The sequence below is a fragment of the Coregonus clupeaformis genome, chromosome 10 (genome assembly GCF_020615455.1).
Source record: "Coregonus clupeaformis isolate EN_2021a chromosome 10, ASM2061545v1, whole genome shotgun sequence".
NCBI classification, from domain to species: Eukaryota; Metazoa; Chordata; class Actinopteri; order Salmoniformes; family Salmonidae; genus Coregonus; species Coregonus clupeaformis.
Genome location: NC_059201.1, coordinates 5,223,489 through 5,250,837, shown reverse-complemented (window position 1 = coordinate 5,250,837; position 27,349 = coordinate 5,223,489). Strand labels below are relative to the sequence as shown.

The window sequence follows — 27,349 nt, the reverse complement described above, 5'->3', positions numbered from 1 at the left end:
AAATGAGTTTGAATAGGAAATATGGCAAAATGCATAGGAAATGTAGTCATTGACAAGGTTATAAATAATGATTTTTTAATAGAAATAAAAGTGTCCTTCAAACTTTGCTTTCTTCAAAGAATCCTCCATTTGCAGCAATTACAGCCTTGCAGACCTTTTAAAAATTTATTTTTATTTTTATTTAACCTTTATTTAACCAGGTAAGCCAGTTGAGAACAAGTTCTCATTTACAACTGCGACCTGGCCAAGATAAAGCAAAGCAGTGTGATAAAAACAACAACACAGAGTTACATATGGGGTAAAACAAAACATAAAGTCAAAAATACAACAGAAAATATATATACAGTGTGTTCAAATGTAGTAAGTTATGGGGGTAAGGCAATAAATAGGCTATAGTGCAGAATAATTACATTTAGTATTAACACTGGAATGATAGATGTGCAAGAGATGATGTGCAAATAGAGATACTGGGGTGCAAATGAGCAAAATAAATAACAATATAGGGATGAGGTAGTTGGGTGGGCTAATTACAGATGGGCTGTGTACAGGTGCAGTGATCGGTAAGCTGCTCTGACAACTGATGCTTAAAGTTAGTGAGGGAGATAAGAGTCTCCAGCTTCAGAGATTTTTGGAGTTCGTTCCAGTCATTGGCAGCAGAGAACTGGAAGGAATGGCGGCCAAAGGAGATGTTGGCTTTGGGGATGACCAGTGAGATATACCTGCTGGAGCGCATACTACGGGTGGGTGTTGCTATGGTGACCAGTGAGCTAGGATAAGACGGGGATTTGCCTAGCAGTGATTTATAGATGACCTGGAGCCAGTGGGTTTGGCGACAAATATGTAGTGAGGGCCAGCCAACGAGAGCATACAGGTCACAGTGGTGGGTAGTGTATGGGGCTTTGGTGACAAAACGGATGGCACTGTGATAGACTACATCCAATTTGCTGACTAGAGTGTTGGAGGCTATTTTGTAAATGACATCACCGAAGTCAAGGATCGGTAGGATAGTCAGTTTTACGAGGGCATGTTTGGCAGCATGAGTGAAGGAGGCTTTGTTGCGAAATAGGAAGCCGATTCTAGATCTAACTTTTGATTGGAGATGCTTAATGTGAGTCTGGAAGGAGAGTTTACAGTCTAACCAGACACCTAGATATTTGTAGTTGTCCACATACTCTAGGTCAGACCCGCCGAGAGTAGTGATTCTAGTCGGGTGGGCGGGTGCAAGCAGCGTTCGAATGAAGAGCATGCATTTAGTTTTACTAGCGTTTAAGAGCAGTTGGAGGCTACTGAAGGAGTGTTGTATGGCATTGATGCTCATTTGGAAGTTTGTTAACACAGTGTCCAATGAAGGGCCAGATGTATACAAAATGGTGTCGTCTGCATAGAGGTGGATCTGAGAGTCACCAGCAGCAAGAGCGACATCATTGATATACACAGAGAAAAGAGTCGGCCCAAGAATTGAACCCTGTGGCACCCCCATAGAGACTGCCATAGGTCCAGACAACAGGCCCTCCGATTTGACACATTGAACTCTGAGAAGTAGTTGGTGAACCAGGCGAGGCAGTCATTTGAGAAACCAAGGCTATTTAGTCTGCCAATAAGAATGCGATGATTGACAGAGTTGAAAGCCTTGGCCAGGTTGATGAAGACGGCTGCACAGTACTGTCAATTATCGATCGCGGTTATAATATCGTGGGCAAGTTGCAGCAGAGGGTGCAGAGCTAGTGGCCGGGGTAGGGGTAGCCAGGTGGAAAGCATGGCCAGCCGTAGCAAAATGCTTGTTGAAATTCTCGATTATCGTAGATTTATCGGTGGTGACAGTGTTTCCTAGCATCAGTGCAGTGGGCAGCTGGGAGGAGGTGCTCTTATTCTCCATGGACTTTACAGTGTCCCAAAACTTTTTGGAGTTAGTGCTACAGGATGCAAATTTCTGTTTTCCTAACTGATTGTGTATATTGGCTCCTGACTTCCCTGAAAAGTTGCATATCGCGGGGGCTGTTCGATGCTAATGCAGTACACCACAGGATGTTTTTGTGCTGGTCAAGGTCAGTCAAGTCTGAGGTGAACCAGGGGCTATATCTGTTCTTAGTTCTGCATTTTTTGAATGGGGCATGCTTATTTAAGATGGAGAGGAAAGCACTGGCATTCTAGTTGTCAATTTGTTGAGGTAATCTGAAGAGATTTCACCCCTTGCTTCCTGAAGCACCTCCCACCAGTTGGATTGGCTTGATGGGCACTTCTTACGTACCATACGGTCAAGCTGCTCTTCTTGAGCCACTCCTTTGTTGCCTTGGCCGTGTGTTTTGGGTCATTGTCATACTGGAATACCCATCCACGACCCATTTTCAATGCCTTGGCTGAGGGAAGGAGGTTCTCACTCAAGATTTGACGGTACATGGCCCCGTCCATCATCCCTTTGATGCGGTGAAGTTGTCCTGTCCCCTTAGCAGAAAAACACCCCCAAAGCATAATGTTTCCACCTCCATGTTTGACGGTGGGGATGGTGTTCTTGGGGTCATAGGCAGCATTCCTCCTCCTCCAAACACGGCGAGTTGAGTTGATGCCAAAGAGCTCGATTTTGGTCTCATCTGACCACAACACTTTCACCCAGTTCTCCTCTGAATCATTCAGATGTTCATTGGCAAACTTCAGACGGGCCTGTATATGTGCTTTCTTGAGCAGGGGGACCTTGTGGGCGCTGCAGGATTTCAGTCCTTCACGGCATAGTGTGTTACCAATTGTTATCTTGGTGACTACGGTCCCAGCTGCCTTGAGATCATTGACAAGATCCTCCCGTGTAGTTCTGGGCTGATTCCTTACCGTTCTCATGATCATTGCAACTCCACGAGGTGAGATCTTGCATGGAGCCCCAGGCCGAGGGAGATTGACAGGTCTTTTGTGTTTCTTCCATTTGCGAATAATCGCACCAACTGTTGTAACCTTCTCACCAAGCTGCTTGGCGATGGTCTTGTAGCCCATTCCAGCTTTGTGTAGGTCTACAATCTTTTCCCTGACATCCTTGGAGAGCTCTTTGGTCTTGGCCATGGTAGAGAGTTTGGAATCTGATTGATTGATTGCTTCTGTGGACAGGTGTCTTTTATACAGGTAACAAACTGAGATTAGGAGCACTCCCTTTAAGAGTGTGCTCCTAATCTCAGCTCTTTACCTTTTATAAAAAGACACCTGGGAGCCAGAAATCTTTCTGATTGAGAGGGGGTCAAATACTTATTTCCCTCATTAAAATGCAAATCAATTTATAACATTTTTGACATGCGTTTTTCTGGATTTTTTTGTTGTTATTTTGTCTCTCACTGTTCAAATAAACCTACCATTAAAATTATAGACTGATCATTTCTTTGTCAGTGGGGATCAAATACTTTTTTCCCTCACTGTAGATATTCCATAAAAAATCAGCCGTTTCCAGCTACAATAGCCATTTACAACAATACAATGTCTACACTGTATTTCTGATCAATTTGATGTTATTTTAATAGACAACTTTTTTTTTTGCTTTTCTTTCGGAAAAAAACAAGGACATTTCTAAGTGACCCCAAACTTTTGAACGGTAGTGTATATCAAACTGTTGATTTTAAATGTATTACAATGGAGTGTAAAACCTTCCTACCTTTCCTCCTCCGCTAGATCCGATATATATCCCAGACTCAGGGCCTGCCTGCAGAGTACCTGCTGAGCGCCGGCACCAAGACTGGCCGCTTCTTCAAGAGAGGACCTGACTCCAGCTACCCCCTGTGGAGGATCAAGGTATTACACACCTCCTCACTTGCCGCAACAATCTGGTAATTGTTTTTTGTTGTTAGGCAGAAACAAGCTTTATTTTTCTTAGGAAGATCTACCTTCATGAAATAAGTAATGTCGCCCGACTCTGTAATACTTTATGGAGATGCACACCATAATGCAATTTTTCCTTTTCCTGTATATTCAAGCTTCAGCCATTCTTCTAAACATGTAGCGATGACGAGTGTAACGTTAATATGTTCTCTGTTTATTAGACTCCTTCAGACCACGAGGCTGAGATGGGCATCAAGTCTAAGGAGGCTAGGAAATACATCTTCAATTGTCTGGATGACATGATGCAGGTAGGTATGCTACATGATACAGCTAGGTATGATGCAGCTAGGTATGCTACATGATACAGCTAGGTATGCTACATGATGCAGCTAGGTATGCTACATGATGCAGCTAGGTATGCTACATGATACAGCTAGGTATGCTACATGATACAGCTAGGTATGCTACATGATACAGCTAGGTATGCTACATGATACAGCTAGGTATGCTACATGATACAGCTAGGTATGCTACATGATGCAGCTAGGTATGCTACATGATACAGCTAGGTATGCTACATGATGCAGCTAGGTATGCTACATGATACAGCTAGGTATGATGCAGCTAGGTATGATACATGATGCAGGTAGGTATGCTACATGATGCAGCTAGGTATGCTACATGATACAGCTAGGTATGATGCAGCTAGGTATGATACATGATGCAGCTAGGTATGATACAGCTAGGTATGATACATGATGCAGGTAGGTATGCTACATGATGCAGCTAGGTATGCTACATGATACAGGTAGGTATGCTACATGATGCAGCTAGGTATGCTACATGATACAGCTAGGTATGATGCAGCTAGGTATGATACATGATACAGCTAGGTATGATACAGCTAGGTATGCTACATGATGCAGCTAGGTATGATACATGATGCAGCTAGGTATGATACATGATGCAGGTAGGTATGCTACATGATGCAGCTAGGTATGCTACATGATACAGCTAGGTATGATGCAGCTAGGTATGATACATGATACAGCTAGGTATGATACAGCTAGGTATGCTACATGATGCAGCTAGGTATGATACATGATACAGCTAGGTATGATACATGATGCAGCTAGGTATGATACATGATGCAGCTAGGTATGATGCAGCTAGGTATGCTACATGATGCAGCTAGGTATGATACATGATGCAGCTAGGTATGATGCAGCTAGGTATGATACATGATGCAGCTAGGTATGATACATGATGCAGCTAGGTATGATACATGATGCAGCTAGGTATGATACATGATGCAGGTAGGTATGCTACATGATGCAGCTAGGTATGCTACATGATGCAGCTAGGTATGATACATGATGCAGGTAGGTATGATACATGATGCAGCTAGGTATGATACATGATGCAGGTAGGTATGCTACATGATGCAGCTAGGTATGCTACATGATGCAGCTAGGTATGATACATGATACAGCTAGGTATGATACATGATACAGCTAGGTATGCTACATGATGCAGCTAGGTATGATACATGATGCAGCTAGGTATGATACATGATACAGCTAGGTATGATACATGATGCAGCTGGGTATGATACATGATGCAGCTAGGTATGATACATGATGCAGCTAGGTATGATACATGATACAGCTAGGTATGATACATGATGCAGCTAGGTATGATACATGATGCAGCTAGGTATGATACATGATGCAGCTAGGTATGATACATGATGCAGGTAGGTATGATACATGATGGTAGGTATGATGCAGCTAGGTATGCTACATGATACAGCTAGGTATGCTACATGATACAGCTAGGTATGCTACATGATGCAGCTAGGTATGATGCAGCTAGGTATGATACATGATGCAGCTAGGTATGATACATGATGCAGCTAGGTATGATACATGATGCAGCTAGGTATGATACATGATGCAGCTAGGTATGATACATGATGCAGCTAGGTATGATACATGATGCAGGTAGGTATGATACATGATGCAGCTAGGTATGATGCAGCTAGGTATGCTACATGATGCAGCTAGGTATGCTACATGATACAGCTAGGTATGATACATGATGCAGCTAGGTATGCTACATGAGTAGTATGATACAGCTAGGTATGATACAGCTAGGTATGCTACATGATGCAGCTAGGTATGCTACATGATGCAGCTAGGTATGCTACATGATGCAGCTAGGTATGCTAGCATGATGCAGCTAGGTATGATACATGATGCAGGTAGGTATGCTACATGATGCAGCTAGGTATGCTACATGATGCAGCTAGGTATGATACATGATACAGCTAGGTATGATACATGATGCAGGTAGGTATGCTACATGATACAGCTAGGTATGCTACATGATGCAGGTAGGTATGCTACATGATACAGCTAGGTATGATACATGATACAGCTAGGTATGCTACATGATGCAGGTAGGTATGCTACATGATGCAGCTAGGTATGCTACATGATACAGCTAGGTATGATACATGATACAGCTAGGTATGATACATGATACAGCTAGGTATGCTACATTGCAGGTAGGTATGCTACATGATGCAGGTAGGTATGCTACATGATGCAGCTAGGTATGCTACATGATACAGCTAGGTATGATACATGATACAGCTAGGTATGATACATGATACAGCTAGGTATGCTACATGATGCAGGTAGGTATGCTACATGATGCAGCTAGGTATGCTACATGATGCAGGTAGGTATGATACATGATGCAGGTAGGTATGCTACATGATGCAGCTAGGTATGCTACATGATACAGCTAGGTATGCTACATGATGCAGCTAGGTATGCTACATGATACAGCTAGGTATGATGCAGCTAGGTATGATACATGATGCAGGTAGGTATGCTACATGATGCAGCTAGGTATGATACATGATGCAGCTAGGTATGATACATGATGCAGCTAGGTATGATACATGATGCAGCTAGGTATGCTACATGATGCAGCTAGGTATGATACATGATGCAGCTAGGTATGATACATGATGCAGCTAGGTATGATACATGATGCAGCTAGGTATGCTACATGATGCAGCTAGGTATGATACATGATGCAGCTAGGTATGATACATGATACAGCTAGGTATGATACAGCTAGGTATGCTACATGATGCAGGTAGGTATGCTACATGATGCAGCTAGGTATGATACATGATACAGCTAGGTATGATACAGCTAGGTATGCTACATGATGCAGCTAGGTATGATACATGATGCAGCTAGGTATGATACAGCTAGGTATGCTACATGATGCAGGTAGGTATGCTACATGATGCAGCTAGGTATGCTACATGATACAGCTAGGTATGATACATGATGCAGCTAGGTATGATACATGATACAGCTAGGTATGATACAGCTAGGTATGCTACATGATGCAGGTAGGTATGCTACATGATGCAGCTAGGTATGATACATGATGCAGCTAGGTATGATACATGATGCAGCTAGGTATGATACATGATGCAGCTAGGTATGATACATGATACAGCTAGGTATGATACATGATACAGCTAGGTATGCTACATGATGCAGCTAGGTATGCTACATGATGCAGCTAGGTATGCTACATGATGCAGCTAGGTATGATACATGATGCAGCTAGGTATGCTACATGATGCAGCTAGGTATGCTACATGATGCAGCTAGGTATGCTACATGATGCAGCTAGGTATGCTACATGATGCAGCTAGGTATGCTACATGATGCAGCTAGGTATGCTACATGATGCAGCTAGGTATGCTACATGATGCAGCTAGGTATGATACATGATGCAGCTAGGTATGCTACATGATGCAGCTAGGTATGCTACATGATGCAGCTAGGTATGCTACATGATGCAGCTAGGTATGCTACATGATGCAGCTAGGTATGATACATGATGCAGCTAGGTATGCTACATGATGCAGCTAGGTATGCTACATGATGCAGCTAGGTATGCTACATGATACAGCTAGGTATGCTACATGATGCAGCTAGGTATGCTACATGATGCAGCTAGGTATGCTACATGATGCAGCTAGGTATGCTACATGATGCAGCTAGGTATGCTACATGATGCAGCTAGGTATGCTACATGATACAGCTAGGTATGCTACATGATGCAGCTAGGTATGCTACATGATGCAGCTAGGTATGCTACATGATGCAGCTAGGTATGCTACATGATACAGCTAGGTATGCTACATGATGCAGCTAGGTATGCTACATGATGCAGGTAGGTATGCTACATGATGCAGCTAGGTATGCTACATGATGCAGCTAGGTATGATACATGATGCAGCTAGGTATGATACATGATGCAGCTAGGTATGCTACATGATGCAGCTAGGTATGCTACATGATACAGCTAGGTATGCTACATGATGCAGCTAGGTATGCTACATGATGCAGCTAGGTATGCTACATGATGCAGCTAGGTATGCTACATGATGCAGCTAGGTATGCTACATGATACAGCTAGGTATGATACATGATGCAGCTAGGTATGATACATGATACAGCTAGGTATGATACATGATGCAGCTAGGTATGATACATGATGCAGCTAGGTATGATACATGATACAGCTAGGTATGATACATGATGCAGCTAGGTATGCTACATGATGCAGCTAGGTATGCTACATGATACAGCTAGGTATGCTACATGATGCAGCTAGGTATGCTACATGATGCAGCTAGGTATGATACATGATGCAGCTAGGTATGATACATGATGCAGCTAGGTATGCTACATGATGCAGGTAGGTATGCTACATGATACAGCTAGGTATGCTACATGATACAGCTAGGTATGCTACATGATGCAGGTAGGTATGCTACATGATGCAGCTAGGTATGCTACATGATGCAGCTAGGTATGATACATGATACAGCTAGGTATGCTACATGATGCAGCTAGGTATGCTACATGATGCAGCTAGGTATGCTACATGATACAGCTAGGTATGCTACATGATGCAGCTAGGTATGCTACATGATGCAGGTAGGTATGCTACATGATGCAGCTAGGTATGATGCAGCTAGGTATGATGCAGCTAGGTATGCTACATGATGCAGCTAGGTATGATGCAGCTAGGTATGATGCAGCTAGGTATGCTACATGATGCAGCTAGGTATGCTACATGATGCAGCTAGGTATGCTACATGATACAGGTAGGTATGCTACATGATGCAGCTAGGTATGATGCAGCTAGGTATGATGCAGCTAGGTATGCTACATGATGCAGCTAGGTATGCTACATGATGCAGCTAGGTATGCTACATGATGCAGCTAGGTATGATACATGATGCAGCTAGGTATGATGCAGCTAGGTATGATACATGATGCAGCTAGGTATGATACATGATGCAGCTAGGTATGCTACATGATACAGCTAGGTATGCTACATGATGCAGCTAGGTATGATACATGATGCAGCTAGGTATGCTACATGATGCAGCTAGGTATGCTACATGATGCAGCTAGGTATGCTACATGATGCAGCTAGGTATGATACATGATGCAGCTAGGTATGCTACATGATGCAGCTAGGTATGATACATGATACAGCTAGGTATGCTACATGATACAGCTAGGTATGCTACATGATGCAGCTAGGTATGCTACATGATACAGCTAGGTATGATACATGATGCAGCTAGGTATGCTACATGATGCAGCTAGGTATGCTACATGATGCAGCTAGGTATGATACATGATGCAGCTAGGTATGATGCAGCTAGGTATGATACATGATGCAGCTAGGTATGATACATGATGCAGCTAGGTATGATGCAGCTAGGTATGATACATGATGCAGCTAGGTATGATGCAGCTAGGTATGCTACATGATGCAGCTAGGTATGCTACATGATGCAGCTAGGTATGCTACATGATGCAGCTAGGTATGATACATGATGCAGCTAGGTATGATGCAGCTAGGTATGATACATGATGCAGCTAGGTATGCTACATGATGCAGCTAGGTATGCTACATGATGCAGCTAGGTATGCTACATGATGCAGCTAGGTATGATACATGATGCAGCTAGGTATGCTACATGATGCAGCTAGGTATGCTACATGATGCAGCTAGGTATGATACATGATACAGCTAGGTATGCTACATGATGCAGGTAGGTATGCTACATGATGCAGGTAGGTATGCTACATGATGCAGCTAGGTATGATACATGATGCAGCTAGGTATGCTACATGATGCAGCTAGGTATGCTACATGATGCAGCTAGGTATGCTACATTATGCAGCTAGGTATGCTACATGATGCAGCTAGGTATGCTACATGATGCAGCTAGGTATGCTACATGATGCAGCTAGGTATGATACATGATACAGCTAGGTATGCTACATGATGCAGGTAGGTATGCTACATGATGCAGGTAGGTATGCTACATGATGCAGGTAGGTATGCTACATGATACAGCTAGGTATGCTACATGATGCAGGTAGGTATGCTACATGATGCAGGTAGGTATGCTACATGATGCAGGTAGGTATGCTACATGATACAGGTAGGTATGCTACATGATACAGGTAGGTATGCTACATGATGCAGGTAGGTATGCTACATGATGCAGGTAGGTATGCTACATGATACAGCTAGGTATGCTACATGATGCAGGTAGGTATGCTACATGATGCAGCTAGGTATGCTACATGATGCAGCTAGGTATGATACATGATACAGCTAGGTATGCTACATGATGCAGCTAGGTATGCTACATGATGCAGGTAGGTATGCTACATGATGCAGGTAGGTATGCTACATGATGCAGCTAGGTATGCTACATGATACAGCTAGGTATGCTACATGATGCAGGTAGGTATGCTACATGATACAGCTAGGTATGCTACATGATGCAGGTAGGTATGCTACATGATGCAGCTAGGTATGCTACATGATGCAGCTAGGTATGCTACATGATGCAGCTAGGTATGCTACATGATGCAGGTAGGTATGCTACATGATGCAGCTAGGTATGCTACATGATACAGCTAGGTATGCTACATGATGCAGGTAGGTATGCTACATGATGCAGCTAGGTATGCTACATGATGCAGCTAGGTATGCTACATGATGCAGCTAGGTATGATGCAGGTAGGTATGCTACATGATGCAGCTAGGTATGCTACATGATGCAGCTAGGTATGATGCAGGTAGGTATGCTACATGATACAGCTAGGTATGCTACATGATGCAGCTAGGTATGCTACATGATGCAGCTAGGTATGCTACATGATGCAGCTAGGTATGCTACATGATGCAGCTAGGTATGCTACATGATGCAGCTAGGTATGCTACATGATGCAGCTAGGTATGCTACATGATGCAGCTAGGTATGCTACATGATACAGCTAGGTATGCAGCTAGGTATGCTACATGATGCAGCTAGGTATGCTACATGATGCAGGTAGGTATGCTACATGATGCAGGTAGGTATGCAGCTAGGTATGCTACATGATGCAGCTAGGTATGCAGCTAGGTATGCTACATGATGCAGCTAGGTATGATACAGCTAGGTATGCTACATGATGCAGCTAGGTATGCTACATGATGCAGCTAGGTATGCTACATGATGCAGCTAGGTATGCTACATGATGCAGCTAGGTATGCTACATGATGCAGCTAGGTATGCTACATGATGCAGCTAGGTATGCTACATGATACAGCTAGGTATGCTACATGATGCAGCTAGGTATGCTACATGATGCAGCTAGGTATGCTACATGATGCAGGTAGGTATGCTACATGATACAGCTAGGTATGCTACATGATGCAGCTAGGTATGATGCAGCTAGGTATGCTACATGATACAGCTAGGTATGCTACATGATACAGCTAGGTATGCTACATGATGCAGCTAGGTATGATGCAGCTAGGTATGCTACATGATACAGCTAGGTATGCTACATGATGCAGCTAGGTATGCTACATGATGCAGCTAGGTATGCTACATGATGCAGCTAGGTATGCTACATGATGCAGCTAGGTATGCTACATGATACAGCTAGGTATGCTACATGATGCAGCTAGGTATGCTACATGATGCAGCTAGGTATGCTACATGATGCAGCTAGGTATGCTACATGATGCAGCTAGGTATGCTACATGATACAGCTAGGTATGATACATGATACAGCTAGGTATGCTACATGATGCAGCTAGGTATGCTACATGATGCAGCTAGGTATGCTACATGATGCAGCTAGGTATGATACAGCTAGGTATGCTACATGATGCAGGTAGGTATGCTACATGATGCAGCTAGGTATGCTACATGATACAGCTAGGTATGCTACATGATGCAGCTAGGTACAAAGTGCTTATACAGAAACCGAGCCAAACCCCCGAAGAGCAAGCAATGCAGATGTAGAAGCACAGTGGCTAGGAAAAACAGGAACGTAGGAAGAAACCTAGAGGGGAACCAGGCTCTGAGGGGTGGCCAGTCCTCTTCTGGCTGTACTGGGTAGAGGGGAACCAGGCTCTGAGGGGTGGCCAGTCCTCTTCTGGCTGTACTGGGTAGAGAGGAACCAGGCTCTGAGGGGTGGCCAGTCCTCTTCTGGCTGTACTGGGTAGAGGGGAACCAGGCTCTGAGGGGTGGCCAGTCCTCTTCTGGCTGTACTGGGTAGAGGGGAACCAGGCTCTGAGGGGTGGCCAGTCCTCTTCTGGCTGTACTGGGTAGAGGGGAACCAGGCTCTGAGGGGTGGCCAGTCCTCTTCTGGCTGTACTGGGTAGAGGGGTACCAGGCTCTGAGGGGTGGCCAGTCCTCTTCTGGCTGTACTGGGTAGAGGGGAACCAGGCTCTGAGGGGTGGTCAGTCCTCTACTGGCTGTACTGGGTAGAGGGGAACCAGGCTCTGAGGGGTGGCCAGTCCTCTTCTGGCTGTACTGGGTAGAGAGGAACTACTCTTAATTATTGTCCAATATGTTCAAATCAAAATGTATTAGTGACATGCTTAGTAAACAACAGGTGTAGACTAACAGTGAAACGCTTACTTTTGTTAGACATCAGTGCGGCTTTTGACACTAACGATCATAGTCTGCTGCTGGAAAAACGTATGTGTTATGGCTTTACACCCCCTGCTATATTGTGGATAAAGAGTTACCTGTCTAACAGAACACAGAAGGTGTTCTTTACTGGAAGCCTCTCCAACATAATCCAGGTAGAATCAGGAATTCCCCAGGGCAGCTGTCTAGGCCCCTTACTTTTTTCAATCTTTACTAACAACATGCCACTGGCTTTGAGTAAAGCCAGTGTGTCTTTGTATGCGGATGACTCAACACTATACACATCAGCTACTACAGCGACTGAAATGACTGCAACATGAAACAAAGAGCTACAGTTAGTTTCTGAATGGGTGGCAAGGAATAAGTTAGTCCTAAATATTTCTACAACTAAGAGCATTGAATTTGGGTCAAATAATTCACTAAACCCTAAACTTCAACTAAATCTTGTAATAAATAATATGGAAATTGAGCAAGTTGAGGAGACTAAACTGCTTGGAGTTACCCTGGATTGTAAACTGTCAGTGTCAAAGCATATTGATACAACATTAGCTAAGATGGGGAGAAGTCTGTACATAATTAAGCGCTGCTCTGCCTTCTTAACAACACTATCAACAAGGCAGGTCCTACAGGCCCTAGTTTTGTCGCACCTGGACTACTGTTCAGTTGTGTTGTCAGGTGCCACAAAAAATGACTTATTAAAATTGCAATTAGCTCAGAACAGGGCACCACAGCTGGCCCTTGGATGTACACAGAGCTAATATTAATAATATGCATGTCAATCTCTCCTGGCTCAAAGTGGAGGAGAGATTGACTTCATCACTACTTGTATTTGTGAGAGGTATTGACATGTTGAATGCACCGAGCTGTCTGTTTGAACTACTGGCACACAGCTCGGACACCCATGAATACCCCACAAGACATGCCACCAGAGGTCTCTTCACAGTCCCCAAGTCCAGAACAGACTATGGGAGGTGCACAGTACTACATAGAGCCATGGCTACATGGAACTCTATTCCACATCAGGTAACTGATGCAAGCAGTACAATCAGATTTTAAGAAAAATAAACACCTATGGAACAGCGGGGACTGTGAAGCAACACAAACATAGGCACAGACACATGCATACACACACATGATAACATACGCACTATACACACACGTACACATGGATTTTGTACTGTAGATATGTGGTAGTGGTGGAGTAGGGGCCTGAGGGCACACAGTGTGTTGTGAAATCTGTGAATGTATTGTAATGTTTTTAAATTGTATGAACTGCCTTAATGTTGCTGGACCCCAGGAAGTGTAGCTGCTGCCTTGGCAGGAACTAATGGGGATCCATAATAAACCCCAGGAAGAGTAGCTGCTGCCTTGGCAGGAACTAATGGGGATCCATAATAAACCCCAGGAAGAGTAGCTGCTGCCTTGGCAGGAACTAATGGGGATCCATAATAAACCCCAGGAAGAGTAGCTGCTGCCTTGGCAGGAACTAATGGGGATCCATAATAAACCCCAGGAAGAGTAGCTGCTGCCTTGGCAGGAACTAATGGGGATCCATAATAAACCCCAGGAAGAGTAGCTGCTGCCTTGGCAGGAACTAATGGGGATCCATAATAAACCCCAGGAAGAGTAGCTGCTGCCTTGGCAGGAAGTAATGGGGATCCATAATAAATACAAATACAAAATACTTCTCAACAATCCAGAGAGAATTTTTTTAAAGAAAAATAGGTAGGGATAAAGTGACAACAGGATGGACAGTAACCACAGCGTGTGTGATAGGAAGCTCTTGATTAACTATTTAACAAACTATTTAGCAGTCTTATGACTTGGGGGTAGAAACTGTTCAGGGTCCTGTTGGTTCCAGACTTGGCGCATCGGTACCGCTTGTCATGCGGTAGCAGAGAGAACAGTTTATGACTTGGGTGGCTGGCATCTTTGACCATTTTTAGGGCCTTCCTCTGACACCGCCTGGTATAGAGGTCCTGGATGTACTGGGCCGTATGCACTACCCTCTGTAGCGCCTTGCGGTCGGATGCCGAGCAGTTGCCATACCAGGCGGTGATGCAGCCAGTCAAGATGCTCTCACTGGTGCAGCTGTAGAATGTTTTGAGGATCTGAGGACCCATGCCAAATCTTTTCAGCCTCCTGAGGGGGAAGAGGCGTTGTCGTGCCCTCTTCACGACTGTGTTGGTGTGTTTGGACCATGATAGATCCTTAGTGATGTGGACACTGAAGAACTTGAAGCTCTCAACCTGCTCCACTACAGCCCCGTCGATGTGAATGGGGGCGTGCTCGGCCCTCCGTTTCCTGTAGTCCACGATCTACCAGTTCTGATGGTTGTTAAAACAGGAATTTTGACAATACTGTATTACCATTATATCAACACACTCGTCACTCATGTTTAACAACTCTAATTAACTTTGGCACAGTAGGCGTCAAGTCACTTGTCGATAATGTTGCATCCGATAATTGCATCTAACGTTTGAAAGGTCTATCATTTTCATCGAACACAAAGTTAACATAGGCCTTAGATTAACAACGTGATGTTGCGCTCCAAAGGGACAACTTGAAATAACATGATATAGGTAATTAAATAATCAAAAGAAAAATGTTTATTTATTAGCCTAGTTCTAAGTATTTAGGCAAAGGCCAATCACGTGAAATCACTGTCAAAGGCGCAAGAGCTACTGTTGCATGTAGGTCTAGGTTATTTATGGATTGATCTTATAGGAATATCAAAACATTATTTTAACAACTCCAAAGCAATTATATGTGGTGCAGGAACCACTGACTCACTGCATTTTTCTATTATCCAGACACCTTCTGGTAACTCTTAACTGGTTAGGACAGCTCATGAGGTCTGCTAAATATCTGCCGACTAGGTGGGAATCTTATGACTAAAGAGGCTTCATGCATAGCTTGTTTTTTTTTTACCCATCAGAGTAAAATGCCTCTTCTCAGCATTTACCACCAATTTCCTGCTCTGAGATGCTTTGTGGATACGGGCCCTGGTAGCATCACGACCAGGTAGCATCACGACCAGGTAGCATCACGACCAGGTAGCAGCACGACCAGGTAGAAGCACGACCAGGTAGCAGCACGACCAGGTAGCAGCACGACCAGGTAGCAGCACGACCAGGTAGCATCACGACCAGGTAGCAGCACGACCAGGTAGCAGCACGACCAGGTAGCATCACGACCAGGTAGCATCACGACCAGGTAGCATCACGACCAGGTAGACTCACGACCAGGTAGCATCACGACCAGGTAGACTCACGACCAGGTAGCAGCTCGACCAGGTAGCATCACGACCAGGTAGCATCACGACCAGGTAGCAGCACGACCAGGTAGCAGCACGACCAGGTAGCATCACGACCAGGTAGCATCACGACCAGGTAGCATCACGACCAGGTAGCATCACGACCAGGTAGCACCACGACCAGGTAGCACCACGACCAGGTGGCAGCACGACCAGGTGGCATCACGACCAGGTGGCATCACGACCAGGTGGCAGCTCGACCAGGTGGCAGCTCGACCAGGTGGCAGCTCGACCAGGTAGCACCACGACCAGGTAGCAGCTCGACCAGGTAGCAGCACGACCAGGTAGCAGCACGACCAGGTAGCACCACGACCAGGTAGCAGCTCGACCAGGTAGCAGCACGACCAGGTAGCAGCTGGACCAGGTAGCATCACGACCAGGTAGCAGCTCGACCAGGTAGCACCACGACCAGGTAGCACCACGACCAGGTAGCACCACGACCAGGTAGCACCACGACCGGGTAGCACCACGACCGGGTAGCAGCACGACCGGGTAGCAGCACGACCAGGTAGCAGCACGACCAGGTAGCACCACGACCAGGTAGCAGCACGACCAGGTAGCACCACGACCAGGTAGCATCACGACCAGGTAGCATCACGACCAGGTAGCAGCACGACCAGGTAGCAGCACGACCAGGTAGCAGCTCGACCAGGTAGCATCACGACCAGGTAGCAGCACGACCAGGTAGCAGCACGACCAGGTAGCAGCTCGACCAGGTAGCATCACGACCAGGTAGCAGCACGACCAGGTAGCAGCACGACCAGGTAGCAGCTCGACCAGGTAGCATCACGACCAGGTAGCTCACCCTCCCCAAGTCCTAATCTATTAGAGGGGATGAAACCCCAAAACTGACCTTAGCTCTGTCTTTAGCGGCAGCTTCACCCTTCATCCAACCTGACCACTCCATCCTGTTGCATCACTTCCTCTTCCACTTCCTGGTGCAGGTCAACCTCTCATCTCACCTGGAGGGGACGGACATGCTGGCGGAGAAAGCTGATAGGAGGGAGTTCATCGACCTGCTGAAGCGGATGCTCCGATTGGATGCTGACAAGAGGATCACGCCCACTAAGACGCTGGGTCATCCCTTCGTCACCATGAGTCACCTGCTGGACTTCCCTCACAGCTCCCAGTACGTACACCTGTCATTGTGTGTGGAAAGATGTACGTGTAGGTGTCTTAAGTGTGGGGTGTTTCTACATTTGACTTTTCCCTTTGTGGGTGAAATTTGATTGGTTTATTGATTGGTTAAATTATTTGATCGATCAATTGATTATTTGATTGTCTCTCCCCCTGCAGTGTGAAGTCTTGCTTTCAGAACATGGAGCTCTGTAAGCGTAGGAGCTCATCGTTCGACAACAACAAAACTCTCTTCTCCACGAACACTCTTCCCAGTGCTGCCACCGGCAACCTCACTGTCACCTTCAGCAACCAGCTCAGCCAGGTACATACACACTGTCACCTTCAGCAACCAGCTCAGCCAGGTACACACACACTGTCACCTTCAGCAACCAGCTCAGCCAGCTCAGCCAGGTACATACACACTGTCACCTTCAGCAGCCAGCTCAGCCAGGTACATACACACTGTCACCTTCAGCAACCAGCTCAGCCAGGTACATACACACTGTCACCTTCAGCAACCAGCTCAGCCAGGTACATACACACTGTCACCTTCAGCAACCAGCTCAGCCAGCTCAGCCAGGTACATACACACTGTCACCTTCAGCAACCAGCTCAGCCAGGTACATACACACTGTCACCTTCAACAACCAGCTCAGCCAGGTACATACACACTGTCACCTTCAGCAACCAGCTCAGCCAGGTACATACACACTGTCACCTTCAGCAACCAGCTCAGCCAGGTACATACACACTGTCACCTTCAGCAACCAGCTCAGCCAGGTACATACACACTGTCACCTTCAGCAACCAGCTCAGCCAGGTACATACACACACACACATACAAGTTAAGGCCAGTGTATACTTTCAGCGACGTCATACAGTTGAAGTCTAATTGAGGATGAAAATGTCTTTGGCAACACAAAGTAGCAGTTCCAGTTCCAGACCCTGTTCCAACCAATAAGATCAGAGAACTACAGACTTGTTATATAGGTTACTAATAAAGTAGGATTCCTGCTCATGCACGTAATAAAGTAGGATTCCTGCTCATGTCCGTAATAAAGTAGGATTCCTGCTCATGCACGTAATAAAGTAGGATTCCTGCTCATGCACGTAATAAAGTAGGATTCCTGCTCATGCACGTAATAAAGTAGGATTCCTGCTCATGTCCGTAATAAAGTAGGATTCCTGCTCATGTCCGTAATAAAGTAGGATTCCTGCTCATGTACGTAATAAAGTAGAAGTTTCCCATTTTGTTCATCTATAAACAGTCAATAGACATGAAATCATAAAATAATACTAAAAATATGTAGGCATCACTGAATACTTCATAATAACAACCCAAAATGCTAATTTAGGTGGAATTGCCCTTTAAACAGAACAGAACAGAATGGTATTGGATAACTATGAACTTCCAACTGAGTGTGACCAGTATTCTAACTATAACTGGACTGTACCATCAGGTGCCGTCAGCCGGGGGAGCTGTTCCTCTCCTGAACTACCAGCCAGCCCTGTACCAGCAGGCCACTATCAACATCCCTGGGCTGGCCCAACAGAGTGTCCCCCTGCAGGCTCGCCCCACAGGCCTGGCCTGCCAGACTGAGCCCTTCCAGCAGACTCTCTTCGTCTGCCCACCAAACACCATACAGGGTAAAACAGGAATACTTTGGGACGGTTTCCGAGACACAGATTAAGCCTGGTCCTGTACTGAAAAGCATGCTCAATGGAGATTCCCCCTTTTTAGACCAGCACTGTTACCGGGGTCAGGCTAATTTGAGTTTCTAAGGAAATTGCATGGTTCAGTGTAATAACACAGTCATTACCTATGAATGACGTTGTATTTTTGATGGGAGGGAGTAACATTATTATAGAGGTTGACACGGGAGTGAAAATCCATTCCTGTCCCGCCTTTTTCCCGTGCTGTCCAGATCCTAAAAACAGTTCTGTAACCCCAGAACTTTCCTGTCCCGTCCTGATAAAAATCACTGCCGTCCCATGCCGTGCTCATTATTACGTTCAGAAATCTGAAAATAACTTCCTCTGTTAGCTGCTCGTCTGTCTGTTCCCCGCTGTGCGCGTGGGTAGCCATAGCAACTGCCTCCGATTTGGCTGCTGCTCAGCGCTCACCAGACACCAGCCTGCCCTGCTGATAACAACCACAATATCAGATATTTTGGCAGTGAAGGCAGCCCTTCTACTTACCCAGAGTCTGATGAAGTCAATTCCTCTCTTGAAAGCTTCATCATTCACTGACATACACTACCAGTCAAAAGGTTGGACACACCTACCCATTCAAGGGTTTTTCTTTATTTTTACTATTTTTTACATTGCAGAATAATAGTGAAGACATCAAAACTATCACATAACACATATGGAATCATATAGTAACCAAAAAAAGTGTTAAACAAATCAAAATATATTTTATATTTGAGATTCTTCAAATAGCCACCCTTTCCCTTGATGACAGCTTTGCACACTCTTGGCATTCTCTCAACCAGCTTCATGAGGTAGTCACCTGGAATGCATTTCAATTAACAGGTGTGCCTTGTTAAAAGTTAATTTGTGGAATTTCTTTACTTCTTAATGCGTTTGAGCCAATCAGTTGTGTTGTGACAAGGTAGAGGTGGTATACAGAAGATAGCCCTATTTAGTAAAAGACCAAGTCCATATATTGGCAAGAACAGCTCAAATAAGCAAAGAGAAACGACAGTCCATCATTACTTTATGACATGAAGGTCAGTCAATACGGAACATTTCAAGAACTTTGAAAGTTTCTTCAAGTGCAGTCGCAAAAACCATCAAGCGCTATGATCAAACTGACTCTCATGAGGACCGCCACAGGAATGGAAGACCCAGAGTTACCTCTGCTGCAGAGGATAAGTTCATTAGAGTTACCAGCCTCAGAAATTGCAGCCCAAATAGATGCTTAACAGAGTTCAAGTAACAGACACATCTCAACATCAACTGTTCAGAGGGGACTGTGTGAATCAGGCCTTCATGGTCGATTTGCTGCAAAAAAAACACTACTAAAGGACACCAATAAGAAGAAGAGACTTGCTTGGGCCAAGAAACATGAGCAATGGACATTAGACTGGTGGAAATGTGTCCTTTGGTCTGGAGTCCAAATTGGAGATTTTTGGTTCCAAGCGCCGTGTCTTTGTGAGACGCGGTGTGGGTGAATGGATGATCTCATGTGTAGTTCCCACCGTAAAGCTTGGAGGAGGAGGTGTTATGGTGTGGGGGGTGCTTTGCTGGTGACACTGTCTGTGATTTTTTTAGAATTCTAAGCGCACTTAACCAGCATGGCTACCACAGCATTCTGCAGAGATACGTCATCCCATCTGGTTTGGGCTTAGTGGGACTATCATTTGTTTTTCAACAGGACAATGACCCAACACACCTCCAGGCAAAAGCTCTCATCAAGGGTGGCTATTTGAAGAATCTCAAATATAAAATATATTTAGATTTGTTTAACACTTTTTTGGTTACTACATGATTCCACATGTGTTATTTCATAGTTTTCATGTCTTCACTATTATTCTACAATGTAGAAAATAGTAAAACATAAAGAAAAACCCTGGAATGAGTAGGTGTGTCCAAACGTTTGACTGGTACTGTACGTTGATATCTAAGGTAAAGTAGTGACTGGCTACAACTGGAGCGAGGCGCGAGGGTGAGCCGACGGAATGGGGAGGGGGATATTAATTTGGTGTGACCAACTTTGTATTAGTTCCTCATTTTCTTTCTGTGATAGGTTCTTTTTAACAGACTAGTCTTCAAAAAGGACATACGGCGCCTTCAGAAAGGATTCATTCCCCTTGACTTATTCCACATTTTGTGTTAAGCCTGAATTCCAAATGGATTAAATATATATTTTTTTCTGACCCATCTACACACAATGCCCCATAATGACAAAGTGAAAACCTGTTTTTAGAAAATTTTGCAAATCACACCCCTGAGTGATTCAAGCTTTGAGTCGTCTTGGGTATGTCTGTATCAGCTTTGCACATCTGGATTTGGGGATTTTCTCCCATACTTCCTTGCAGATTTTCTCAAGCTTTGGCTGGGCCACTCAAGGACTTTCACATCCTTGTTCTGAAGCCATTCCAGCGTTGCTTTGGCTGTATGCTTGAGGTCATTGTCCTGTTGGAACTTAAATCTTCACCCCAGTCTAATGTCATTTGCACTCTGAAGCAGGTTCTCATCAAGGATTTGCCTGTATTTGGCTCCATTCATTGTTCCCTCTATCCTTACCAGTCTCCCAGTCCCTACCGCTGAAAAGCATCCCCATAGCATGATGCTGCCACCACCATGCTTCACGGTAGGGATGGTGTTAGACGGGTGATGAGCTGTGCCTGGTTTTCTCCAGACATAGCGCTTTGCATTCAGGCCAAAGAGTTACATTTTTATCTCATCAGACCAGTCTTTTGCCGTATGTCTTTCACATGCCTTTTTGCCAACTCCAGGCGTGCTGCCGTGCCTTTTTCTCAGGAGTGACTTCCGCCTGGCCACTCCCATAAAGCCCAGATTGGTGAAGTGCTGTAGAGACGGTTGTCCTTCTGGCAGGTTCTCCCATCTCAGCCAAGGAACTCTGTAGTTCTGTCAGAGTGGTCATTGGGTTCTTGGTCACCTCCCTGACCAAGGTCCTTCTTGCCGGTTGCTCAGTTTGGTCGGACGGTCAGCTCTAGGCAGAGTCTGGGTAGTTACATATTTCTTCCATTTCCCAACGATGGAGACCACTGTGCTCTTGGAAACGTTCAACTCTAGAAGTTATTTTATACCCTTCCCCAGATACATGCCTCATCACAATTCTGTCTGGGAGAACTACGGACAGTTCCTTACACTTCATGGTATAGTTTCTGTTCTGACATGCACTGTCAACTGTGGGACCTTATATAGACAGGTGTGTTTCCTTCTAAATCATGTCCAAACGATTTCATTTACCACAGGTGGACTCATCTCAAGGATGATCAAAGGAAATTGGATGCACCTGAGCTCAATTTGGAGTGTCATAGCAAAGGGGCGTGAATACTTATGTAAAGGAGATTTCTGTATTTCATTTTCAATACATTTGCAAAAATGTCCAAAAACATGTTTTAACTTTGTCATTATCGGGTATTTTTAACTAACTTTGGTCTGGATGTACCAATTTGGATAAGTAAGAATTTTAGAAAATAGTTTGTTTATCGAAGATGGAGAGATGGTGGCGTCCTTACCTTTTTATAAAAGCGGAATGAGTTTACATCCCTTCCAAATGAATCTTTGTGAACGGCTGTGTTCATCATTTCAACTAACAGTGGACTTAATTGGTTCCAAAATGTTAAATAGACCTCAGGAGGAATACCGTCCAAACCAGTTGTTAATGTCGTTAACAACTTTTCCAGTTCTGATGTGTTCTTTTAATTGTGATTTATTCAAATGCTATTATAAAACCTTTAATGGCGTCCCATAAAATCCAAGGATCGTCAACTTAATTGAAAAAAAAATCATTATGAATTAAATCAATTCAGTTTCAAAATATTTTGCAGTAAGGAAACGTTAAAGCACGTGGCTCTTTTAGGATATTCTGAAATTGGTATCTGGCAGTTTATAAAGTATGATGATCAGATAGACTCATATGTCGAATTTATATTTTCTTGATTAAATAAAATAGAGGAGTAGATAATAGTGTTTTGTGCCTGTTTGTGTAGAAAGTGTAATCTTTTGCTTTTGCCCGCCAGGCATCAATGAGGTTGTAATCAGAGAGTATATGATGGAGAGCCTTGGTTGCCTGTAGATTTTAGTTGGTCTTGTTAGATTTGTCCTGCATGTCCAGAATGACATTCATGTCTGTCCCAATAACCAGATGGAATTCAGTTAATTCTAACAATATGCTGTTCAGAGAATTTAAAAAAAGTATGATCATAGAAATTCGGAGCGTACACATTAATAGCCATTTTCTTTCCTTTATGGATCCATTTAAGGAAAGTGATTTTGCCTTCTTGGTCTTCACCTTTACTTTTAACAGTCAGTTCCAATTCATCCCAAAGGTGTTCAATGGGGTTGAGGTCAGGGCTCTGTGCAGGCCAGTCAAGTTCTTCCAAACCCATTTCATGAAGCTCCCGACTAACAGTTATTGTGCTGACGTTGCTTCCAGAGGCAGTTTGGAACTTGGTAGTGAGTGTTGCAACCGAGGACAGACAATATTTACGTGCTACGCGCTTCAGCACTCGGCGGTTCCGTTCTGTGAGCTTGCGTGGCCTACCACTTTGCGGCTGAGCCGTTGTTGCTCCTAGACGTTTCTTCTTCACAATAACAGCACTTACAGTTGACCGGGGCAGCTCTAGCAGGGCAGAAATTTAACGAACTGACTTGTTGGAAAGGTGGCATCCCTATGACGGTGGCACGTTGAAAGTCACTGAGCTCTTCAGTAAGGCCATTCTACTGTCAATGTTTGTCTATGGAGATTGCATGGCTGTGTGCTCGATTTTATACACCTGTCAGCAACGGGTGTGGCTGTAATAGCCGAATCCACTCATTTGAAGGGGTGTCCACATACCTTTGTATATATAGTATACAGTGAGGGGAAAAAAGTATTTGATCCCCTGATGATTTTGTACGTTTGCCCACTGACAAAGAAATGATCAGTCTATAATTTTAATGGTAGGTTCATTTGAACAGTGAGAGACAGAATAACAACAAAAAAATCCAGAAAAACGCATGTCAAAAATGTTATAAATTAATTTGCATTTTAATGAGTATTTGACCCCCTCTCAGTCAGAAAGATTTCTGGCTCCCAGGTGTCTTTTATACAGGTAACGAGCTGAGATTAGGAGCACACTCTTAAAGGGAGTGCTCCTAATCTCAGCTTGTTACCTGTATAAAAGACACCTGTCCACAGAAGCAATCAATCAATCAGATTCCAAACTCTCCACCATGACCAAGACCAAAGAGCTCTCCAAGGATGTCAGGGACAAGATTGTAGACCTACACAAGGCTGGAATGGGCTACAAGACCATCGCCAAGCAGCTTGGTGAGAAGGTGACAACAGTTGGTGCGATTATTCGCAAATGGAAGAAACACAAAAGACCTGTCAATCTCCCTCGGCCTGGGGCTCCATGCAAGATCTCACCTTGTGGAGTTGCAATGATCAAGAGAACGGTGAGGAATCAGCCCAGAACTACGCGGGAGGATGTTGTCAATGAGCTCAAGGCAGCTGGGACCATAGTCACCAAGAAAACAATTGGTAACACACTACGCCGTGAAGGACTGAAATCCTGCAGCGCCGCAAGGTCCCCCTGCTCAAGAAAGCACATATACAGGCCCGTCTGAAGTTTGCCAATGAACATCTGAATGATTCAGAGGAAAACTGGGTGAAAGTGTTGTGGTCAGATGAGACCAAAATGGAGCTCTTTGGCATCAACTCAACTCGCCGTGTTTGGAGGAGGAGGAATGCTGCCTATGACCCCAAGAACACCATCCCCACTGTCAAACATGGAGGTGGAAACATTATGCTTTGGGGGTGTTTTTCTGCTAAGGGGACAGGACAACTTCACCGCATCAAAGGGACGATGGACGGGGCCATGTACCGTCAAATCTTGGGTGAGAACCTCCTTCCCTCAGCCAGGGCATTGAAAATGGGTCGTGGATGGGTATTCCAGGATGACAATGACCCAAAACACACGGCCAAGGCAACAAAGGAGTGGCTCAAGAAGAGGCACATTAAGGTCCTGGAGTGGCCTAGCCAGTCTCCAGACCTTAATCCCATAGAAAATCTGTGGAGGGAGCTGAAGGTTCGAGTTGCCAAACGTCAGCCTCGAAACCTTAATGACTTGGAGAAGATCTGCAAAGAGGAGTGGGACAAAATCCCTCCTGAGATGTTTGCAAACCTGGTGGCCAACTACAAGAAACGTCTGACCTCTGTGATTGCCAACAAGGGTTTTGCCACCAAGTACTAAGTAATGTTTTGCAGAGGGGTCAAATACTTATTTCCCTCTTTAAAATGCAAATCAATTTATAACATTTTTGACATGCGTTTTTCTGGATTTTTTGTTGTTATTCTGTCTCTCACTGTTCAAATAAACCTACCATTAAAATTATAGACTGATCATTTCTTTGTCAGTGGGCAAACGTACAAAAACAGCAGGGGATCAAATACTTTTTTCCCTCACTGTAGTTTATAACAGGAATAGTTTATAACTATTCCTGTACTGCTCGTTCCTGTGGACTGCCAATCCCATCTGGTCCTGTCCCAGGCTGGATTCTAGAATGTCACTCCCATTCCTGCCAGAATCCCGCAAGACCCGCGGGAGTCCTGTTGCTGTGGCAACCTCTATTGTGTTGGTGGTTACTGATTGGCTGTTCCTCTGTCTGCAGGGCTCCAATCCTCCAATAAGAGCTCTGGATTCCCAGGGAGGATGGACAGTTCAGTCCCCATAGTGACCCAGAACCAATCAACACAGCCACTGCAGCTGCAGCCTGCCATGCTTACGCAGGTACGAGTGTGTGTGTGTGTGTGTGTGTGTGTGTGTGTGTGTGTGTGTGTGTGTGTGTGTGTGTGTGTGTGTGTGTGTGCGTAACAAAATGAACATTTCTGTGTTGTAGGTTGGCTTTATCGTCTTTGTGTGTAAGTGAATGTGTTCTCATTCCTGCCCGGTCTGGCTTCCGGCTGGGTCTCAAACTCGAGCCCCAGTGGCTCAGAACAGAATACCTTTTGAGAGTGGAGGGCTTTCCAGACAGGAAGCAAGGGGGCGGAGCTAGCCGAAATAGAGCAGATTCCTATTTTGTCCGATCGTTCCGCTTGGATAGAATTCAGTTTCTCCTCTCAGCCATGGATCAGCCAATTTCTCCACTCCCAGACCTCTCTCAGACCTCTCAGCCATGGATCAGCCAGTTTCTCCACTCCCAGACCTCTGTCAGACCTCTCAGTCATGGATCAGCCAGTTTCTCCACTCCCAGACCTCTGTCAGACCTCTCAGCCATGGATCAGCCAGTTTCTCCACTCCCAGACCTCTGTCAGACCTCTCAGCCATGGATCAGCCAGTTTCTCCACTCCCAGACCTCTCAGCCATGGATCAGCCAGTTTCTCCACTCCCAGACCTCTGTCAGACCTCTCAGCCATGGATCAGCCAGTTTCTCCACTCCCAGACCTCTGTCAGACCTCTCAGCCATGGATCAGCCAGTTTCCCCACTCCCAGACCTCTGTCAGACCTCTCAGCCATGGATCAGCCAGTTTCCCCACTCCCAGACCTCTGTCAGACCTCTCAGCCATGGATCAGCCAGTTTCTCCACTCCCAGACCTCTGTCAGACCTCTCAGCCATGGATCAGCCAGTTTCTCCACTCCCAGACCTCTGTCAGACCTCTCAGCCATGGATCAGCCAGTTTCTCCACTCCCAGACCTCTGTCAGACCTCTCAGCCATGGATCAGCCAGTTTCTCCACTCCCAGACCTCTGTCAGACCTCTCAGCCATGGATCAGCCAGTTTCCCCACTCCCAGACCTCTGTCAGACCTCTCAGCCATGGATCAGCCAGTTTCTCCACTCCCAGACCTCTGTCAGACCTCTCGGCCATGGATCAGCCAGTTTCTCCACTCCCAGACCTCTGTCAGACCTCTCGGCCATGGATCAGCCAGTGGCTTATCATCTTCACCTTGACAACCCAGATCTATCAATCTAACCTCAATCAGTCCACAGTCAACCCACAACCCTGATCGATCTATAAACTAACCTTGGTGTCCTCAATCAGTCCACACACAGTCCACTTCTCTAAAGGAATTAGTATTTGCCACTGAGAGAAGGTATTCAGCCATGAAGTGAGTCTGGACCTTCTGAGTTAACCGTCCTCCTCCTCCACCCTTTGCTGCCCCATCCCCTCCTCCCTACACCCTCCTCCCTACACCCTCCACCTCCCTCCCCCAGGGCTCCTGCACACCCCTGATGGTGGCCACCCTCCACCCCCCCACGGTAACAGGCGTAGCCCCCCAGTACTCAGTTCCACTACCTCCTTTCCCATCTCCTACCCTCCTTCTTCCCTAGCTACCTCCTTTCCCATCTCCTACCCTCCTTCTTCCCTAGCTACCTCC

General features: G+C 45.2%; 1 protein-coding gene across 3 annotated transcripts in view; it reads left to right on the top strand.

Annotated features, from left to right (window-relative positions):
- Positions 1-27,349, top strand: part of LOC121574699 (homeodomain-interacting protein kinase 1) — a 63,584-nt gene that overhangs the window by 14,663 nt on the left and 21,572 nt on the right. For all 3 annotated transcript variants that reach the window (XM_041887239.2, XM_041887240.2, XM_041887238.2), the window contains exons 6-11: positions 3,643-3,762; positions 4,011-4,097; positions 17,117-17,301; positions 17,469-17,613; positions 18,752-18,938; positions 25,644-25,762. In XM_041887239.2, coding sequence (XP_041743173.1) covers positions 3,643-3,762; positions 4,011-4,097; positions 17,117-17,301; positions 17,469-17,613; positions 18,752-18,938; positions 25,644-25,762 — 843 coding nt within the window. The remainder of the gene's footprint in view (positions 1-3,642; positions 3,763-4,010; positions 4,098-17,116; positions 17,302-17,468; positions 17,614-18,751; positions 18,939-25,643; positions 25,763-27,349) is intronic.